The sequence below is a fragment of the Aptenodytes patagonicus genome, chromosome 12, assembly GCF_965638725.1.
Source record: "Aptenodytes patagonicus chromosome 12, bAptPat1.pri.cur, whole genome shotgun sequence".
NCBI classification, from domain to species: Eukaryota; Metazoa; Chordata; class Aves; order Sphenisciformes; family Spheniscidae; genus Aptenodytes; species Aptenodytes patagonicus.
In genome coordinates, this window is record NC_134960.1 from 10,561,974 (window position 1) to 10,569,450 (window position 7,477).

At 50.8% G+C, this 7,477-nt stretch overlaps 1 protein-coding gene across 3 annotated transcripts in view; it reads right to left on the bottom strand.

The window, feature by feature from the left end:
* Positions 1 to 6,854, bottom strand: part of UIMC1 (ubiquitin interaction motif containing 1) — a 39,252-nt gene extending 32,398 nt beyond the window's left edge. For all 3 annotated transcript variants that reach the window (XM_076350361.1, XM_076350360.1, XM_076350362.1), the window contains exons 1-2: positions 6,804 to 6,854; positions 2,367 to 2,524 (exon numbers count right to left, since the gene is read on the bottom strand). In XM_076350361.1, coding sequence (XP_076206476.1) covers positions 2,367 to 2,516 — 150 coding nt within the window. In that variant the 5' untranslated portion in view covers positions 2,517 to 2,524; positions 6,804 to 6,854. The remainder of the gene's footprint in view (positions 1 to 2,366; positions 2,525 to 6,803) is intronic.
* Between the last annotated feature and the right edge of the window lie 623 nt (positions 6,855 to 7,477).

Here is a 7,477-nt window from a genome sequence, read left to right on the forward strand (position 1 = left end):
GGCTCATGAGACAGACCAGGAGTTGCTATGCTTGGAAAGCACTTTCTTGGGCACTATTTGAAATATTGTGTATTTGTGAATAACCACCCATCTTCTGGCGTGGGCAACTAATTCCCCGCAGGATTTAAACAGTCAGGGGAGACAGGAACCACTTTGTCCATTCGTCATGTCTGTGTTTCAGAGACACGGTCTGCACAAAGAAGGTCATATCCTCTTGTTTCCACAAAGCCAGAGAGACTGTTCTTATTTTGTTTGACCCTTCCCAAAAAAAGAGAGAAGTGTTTCCTGAATCCAGGATTATATATAGCAGAGATCAAAAAGCCCCATGTCCAGAAAACTTCCTTCTGATGCAGCTCTGCAGATGCCACAGCATAGACATGAGCAAAGAAAGAAAGCTTGGCAAAATAACATGGATGAGCTTGATAATCCAGCATGACTGAAAAATTCCTGGGAGAGGCAGTCTGCCAAAGATCATCAAAAGTGAGAAGCTGGAGGCTTTCCAGGTGCAGCTGCTACAAGATCTGCTGGTCTGGAAGCAGAACCAGGGACTTGTTCTATAGATACCTGCCAAGAGACTGCCAAGGAAGAAAGCCATCGAATCAGTGATGCCCAAATTGTCCTTGTAGCTTTTGATTCATAAGGAACCATGTCCTAACAGATGCAAGATTAATTGAGAATGTATTGTTCTCTAAAATTGCTATTGATCTGAGCTTCCCACATCTCTTCTCGAACACATAACAAGGTCTTACTAGAGCAAGAACAGCAGTTACAAGGTTCGAAATTGAAATTCAACTTGATGTACACTGAAGAGCTGAGACAGTTACAGAAGCCAGACAGTTATTTTTTTGAGATCCCAAGTAAATCACAGTTTTGGGTTTGATTTTGCAGAAAACAACACGACAAGAGACTGTGGCACTGGATCTGGAAGCTGATGACTCACAGAAAGAAAGAGACTGAACTGAATAAATCCACTCATTCAACTGACTGAACTGTTGTCACTTAAACAGAACCTAATTGGCTCTTTAACGGCCTCTCTGAGCATATCCTTTTCTGTAATATGACCGATTATGCCATCAGAATTTATTGTTTATAGACAAACTTACAGAACAGTCAGGGAGCCTAACCTTTTTATAGATGTGTTTTAAGAGACGTTTGTTTCCTCTTTTTCAGATACATGCACATTGAGATGAATAATTGCAGACAATAACAGGTCCTGATCTTTTATGTACTGCAGCAGCTCTTATAGCTGCTGATTTCTTTTTTCCTTATAGGTTTCACAATAAAGGCCAGTGATGCAGCAGACATCTGAAGTTAACTTAGCATATTGCAGAGCTAAGGGTTTAACCCCACTGAACTATTACTGCCATATGTTCCATTTCTTTCAGGGAATTTCCCAATGGGAAAGAACTCAGATAATGTGAAGAAAAAACATCCAATATCATTTGCCCTACAGCTTCTTACTGTTTATTTCTAGTGCTTTTCCTCTCCTCACATGATAATCACCTTATTGTAGAGAAGCACGCTGCAGATGTGGGAGCAAAAGATTTAAGATCTACAGCTTGAAAGTGAACTGAAATGCTTTTGAAAATGGTGGAATTACAAAAAGCAGCTTAGGATCCCCAGCCACTGGCAAGACAGAGCAAAGCCTTAACAGTCATACATAAAAAAATTGATTCTAATAATTTCCTCTCATGTACCTCACTAAGTTGAGGACAGATTCTCAGGGCTCTGGGTTTCCCCCAGGCAGGAGTTCCTGCACTCATCCCAATGCCAGTGTAACAGACACAGACATTTCAATCTTTTAGGGTAAGGCTGATGTTTGTAAGACGACGCTAGGGATCACTGATCTGAGCCTTTATGTCTTAGCCAGGCACACCCACACCACAGTTCACCTTTACACCCTATGGAAGTGGGTTAAAAACTCAGGCTTCTGTAATTCAGGATCAGTTTATCAGACACCAGCTGTGTCTGAGCTATTCGCAAGCCTGTGTTCTGAATCATTTTCTTATCTATTTGCACATAATACAGAATCATGTTTCTATGGTTTAGCTGGAAATCAATCAAATAAAAATTATGAAAAAAAGATTTGTAAAGGGATTGAGAAAAGGTTACTTTTAAATTACGTTTCAAATTCAGTTCTGAGAGGATTTGGTTATCAAATCCCAGACTCATAACTCACCCTCACGAAGCACACCATTCATTTCCTAGTCAAATAGGATTTGATTCATCTCATATGTAAGAAAAGGAACGGCACTATACCCTCTGTGCAAAGCCTGACCCCGGCACATACAGCGTGGGATGCTCAGGCACTCTCCTGCAACAGCAGGCCCAGCACAGGCTCTGGACACCACAAGCCGATCACTGACCTCTCCATCGCTGTCAGATATAACAATAAACGCATCCACAAAACTGCGCTTCTTCTTGGCATTGGCTGGGTTCCTCTTCTCTTCCTCCTCTTCGTCCCCATCCTGACCTCGAGAGTCCAGGCCCTCTGTGGGCTTCTTCTTCCTCGGCATCCTTCACTCTGAAACAGAGGGAAAGATTAAAGCCATTTGTTTCCTTCCGATTTAGATTTCCCCTAACAGCCATCCTTTTTTTGCTATTTTTAGGCAAAATACCCCAGGCATTAGAACCTTATTACAAAGCGTGGTGGATTTAGCATTACTGGGAGCCACATGTACTAGTCACCGCTCATCTAGTTAAGAATACTTTATTATAGCTGATGCTAAAAAGGGGTTTCAGGGGAACAGCAACACAGACCAAAGCCACTCTGAATGCCCTTGCTCCAAAGCAATGAGGCTTTCCTCTTAGCTTCTCCTGTTAAAGCTCTTCAGCAAACTGCTCCAAAGCATCACTTCACAGCAGGTCTCCCACCCTCCAAGACAACCCCAGACTTCCCCTCCTCAGCCCACACCCTCACCGTCCTGGTGCAGAACAAACCAGGCTGTGGTAGTGGATCAGGTGGAAACTTGCATGCCAGAACAAGAAGCCACCGCAGCACAGCCATTTGTCAGCTTTTATATTCAAGAAAACAAGGGGGAAAGGCATGTTCCTCAAAGGATGCGGTTTTGCTTTCAGCACAGCAGCTCCGTGGAAGGCTGCACCAGCACTACGAAAAGGGAAAACACAGGCAGTGGCAGTAGGCAGGTTGGAAACAAGACAACAGGTTTATCTCGCAGCCTGGATTTCTCAATGAGCATCAGCCTCCGGAAGTCCTCTGCACAGACATGCCCGAACCATTCGTATTAAAGAAGGCACTTGACAAGCAGGGAGGAACCTGCTGAGCGTTATTAGTGCAAACCTGAGTGCTCTATGAACAGCACAATTGAGGGCAGGTGCCCACACAATGCAAGCTAGTACTTCAGCATCTCCTTTCCTTGCCAGCCCATAGACTGTTGGAGAGAGATGCACAGCAAGCATTAGCTGCTTTGATCAAAAAGGACTCAGACGAGAGGATCAGGAAGAGATCTCAGCGAATGAGAGCAGTAGGACAGCACACAGAGTTAGACCAACCTTTCCTGTCTACATTTGTCATTCGGCAAATAACTCGACAGAAACATTTGGTGCTTCCTGAACTGTGATCTAAAAGAGCTTTACAAAGCAGGCTGAGCACGATCAGCTCTGTTTAAGTTAGAATTAAACATGTGCGGAGCGGTTCAGCAACAAGCCCCTCGTTACACACCAGAGAACGGCAGAGCTGGAAATGCAAGTCAAGTTGGCCAGTTCCCAGAACAGTGTCCTTCCACAGGATCATTCTGCCTTCCTTCAAGATCACTGAAATAGCTCAAATGTGCTGCTTAGGTCTAAAATAAGAGTAAGAGAAGATGCAACAAAGACCCTACATTACCCAATATAGAGCCAAACCCTCCTGTGTTACACCACAAAATTGCAAACAGCCACTGTGTGTAGAAATACTAATGAGCAAGTTCAAAATCCCCATCAGCGCTAAGAACAGCAGCGCGCTGCTCCATCTACAGTCCGAGGCAGCAAGGTGAGGCTGAAAGAGGAATACATACATTCCCTTCCTACTATCTGCAGCCTTCGAAAGCTCCCTTAGCCTGTCTGCCTCCCTTCCTCTGCAAATACATGCACACACATGCCTAGAGACAAAAGATGATTATCCTGGTGAGTCATGAATTGCACTGAAGGTTTGCTGAGCCCTCTGAAGACAGAATATTGTACTAATGGCATGCACAGCTCCAGAAGCAACTGCAACCACCACTGCAGTCCACAAATGTTTGCCTGTTTAGGAAGGGGAAATAAAGACAAGCACTGCTTTTGGAAAAGCATTGGCTCTTGCAAAACAAAGCTGTTCAGCTCAGCTGGAGCAGAACTCAGCTCTTGTTGGAATACCCTCATTATACTTTCTCCATTTTTTATCTTTTGCTCCAAATGGTGTCTTTGCCCTCTGCCTAGAGAGATGAGCCAAGCCTCACACCCAACTGCTGAGAAATGCCCCCACAAAGGGCGTCCGTCGCGGTGGGGAACACTCCCTTATCGGAAGAAAAAACACTTAGGCACTTTGGCATGACAATGGGGAGGAGCACTGGAGAGGCCCGCGCCTCCAGTACATGAGCCTATGCAGGGTCACTCTGGTTTTGGAGAGACAGCCTGTAAACCTTTTTACCACCGAAACAAAAGCAAACAGCAACAAGCAACTGCCACGCTGTCTTTCTTTTTTTTTTTTTTTTTTTTTTAAATCCATGCTGGTATCACCAGCTCTCCTCTGACTCTGCGATACATCTTCTGCTTGATGCACTGTGCTAAATAAGAGATCACTGAGAAATATCAGCTGGAGTTATGATGAGTCACCTACCTTCAACATTCAAAGGAAAGAAAAAAAAAAAGATGTAAGAGATGTAACCACACAACTCCCACAACGCTTCTGAAAATGAAGGGACTTGTGGCAAAGAGAGTCCCTGTAAATGTAACTAAGGGAACAAGACAAGTAAGAGATCACTCGTAGCTATGCTAGTCTGAGGCTATGAGTAGGAGAGCGGTAATAGCTTTTATTAGACAAGCTGGTATAGCTGAGGGAAGAAAACACGCATCAGAGTGCACCCCCCCTCTTCAGGTAGGGAAGTTAAGCACAGAAGCTGTATTTTGCTTTTAGCACTCTTAGAAAGGAGAGTTGCTAGTACCTGAGGTGACGATACCTGCTTTCAGGCTCAGCAAAAAAGGCCAAAGACTGAATTATCTAAAACTACCTTTGCAGGTTGGCTCACAGACTCGTTTTCCAGTTATCCAGATTTTTTTCTAACTCTGAATTTAAGAAAATTTCTTCGTAAATGCTCTGACAGCAAAGGTGACCTCCTGACAAGGGACTCGCACATGCCACACTTCTCCAGTCACATTTTTAGGGATATCCTTGAAGATCCCCCAACTTATGATTATTTGTCATTTTCCCTCTCATCTATCATTCTGATGAATCAGAAAGCAATTACCGACAGAATAATTCTAAATCTTGACACTGCAGCTACAGACCTGCCAAGCTGTGACAGCTTGAAAAATGCTTGAAAATGAAGCCAAAAATGAATGACTCTCATCCCCGGATGAGTTTCTGAGCCGTTTGAGACACAGACTGTCGCTTTGTAAACAACTCCCCCCACCTCAGGAAGAAGAGGCACGACGCTCCCCGGCAGCACCGCAAAGCGGCTCTGTGTTCAGGCAGGTCAGCACCGCAAACCTCCTTGGAAATATCATCCCCAGACCCTCGGCTTGACCTGGCACGCAGGGCCCAGCTGATGCTCTGCAACCAGCAGGACACGAGGGCTCACAGCGCCCCGGGGGGAGAGGAACTGTTTACAGGATTTACCCATTTATAGAGCTGGTTCTTCACAAGAAGGGACACAGGCACTGCAGAGGTCACGCACACCCAGGCACTGTGCATCCGCAAACGCCGCTGAGCTCCACGGGAGATGCTAACTGCTCAGCTTCCCTCTAGCCCAGCCTAAGCAAGTCCCGCACACAACACCTCTCCCTCCTCCAAGGACAGGCCCTGCATGGTGGGGGGAGAGCAACCCTCTCCCCAGCACCCATCCGAGGTCCTCCTGTCCCCTTCCCAACCCGCTGCCCTCGGGCACGGAGGGCTCTGCAGGGAGACTGACAAGGGCAGGGTCAGGGCTACTCAACAAGCATCACCCTGGGGAGGAAGCATGGGGGGTCACAGGCGGGATGGGGGGGTGAGCTTGGGAGGAAGAGGATCAGCCATAGGTGGGGTAAATCAAGGGGAGCGTGCTGGGGCTGCCCCAGGAGAAGAGGAGGGAGCCAGCACTGGCAGGGGGAAACAGAAGGGGCAGGAGCTGGCCCCAGGGCCTAGCCTGGGGGGATGCCTCAGGGGATGGGGCCAGGGCAGAGCGCTGGGAGGTCGGTTTTGGGGTGCCCTCCCCAGGGGACTGCTCTGGGAAAGGAGTTCCAGGGTGTGCCCAGGGGAAGAGGCACAGTACCAGGGTCCCCTCCAGGGCAAGGGACTGGGAACAGCCCTTGAGGAGAATGATACTGGGTGTCCCTTCCCCCCCACGGGACAGGGCTGGCGCCGGGGGGCCGGTCCCCGGATCACCCGGGCCGGAGGCGGGTGGGCATGCCTGGGGGGGTCAGCCCTGGAGCCGCCCCGGGGGAAGGGGCCGGGGAATGGTCCCGGGGGTCAGTCCCGGGATCCCCCCGGGGGGAAGAGACGGCACCAGGCCGGAGGGGTTCGGCGCCCGGCCTCGGGAGCCCCGCGGCGGATGGGCCCCGGGCGAGCCCCGGGGCGGCGGGCCCGGCGCGGAGCGGTGCGGCAGGCCCCGCGGGGTACAGGTACTCACCGGGCCCGGGCCTCCCGCGGGCCGGCGCCCTGCCCCCGCCGGGCCGCCCCGTTGCGCGGCGACAGGCGGCGGCGGCGGCGCCGCTGCCTCCCCGCCGGGCTGCCCCGCCGCGCCGGCCCTGGTCGGCGGGTCTCTCACCCGCACTCAAGTTGGCGGCGGAGGCCTCATTGCCCTCACCCAAGATGGCGGCGGCGGCTTCGCGGAGCATCACGTGGCCGGCGGGGCGGCGAAGCGGGCGGCGCCATATCGCGGGCGGGCGGCGGGCCCGGCGCTGAGGGGCCTGTGGGCCCCGACGCCTCGTCCTGAGGCGCAGCGGCAGGTGCCGGTGCTGCCGCCGTTTTCTCAGCCCTGTGCCGGGCACTGCGGGCAGGGCAGCAGGCGCCGGTTTCCCGGGAGGAGGCGAGCGCGGGGGGGGGGGAGTCTTCAACCCCCTGCCTGCGAAGCCTCAGCGCCTCAAAAGTTACGCTTAACGCTGTCGCCGCAGCAACCGCCGTGTCGTTTACATGCCCGCAAAGACCAGGCCCCGCAGGGCCAGCGGACGAGCGGGCCTGAGGAGCCGCCGGCCCCCGCCGCCCTGCCCACAACCGACATGGCCGCCGCCGCCTCCCTTCGCGGGCACGTGAGGACGCGCGGCGCTCTCGCGGGAGGCCGCTCCGCCGTTGCTAGGCGCAAGG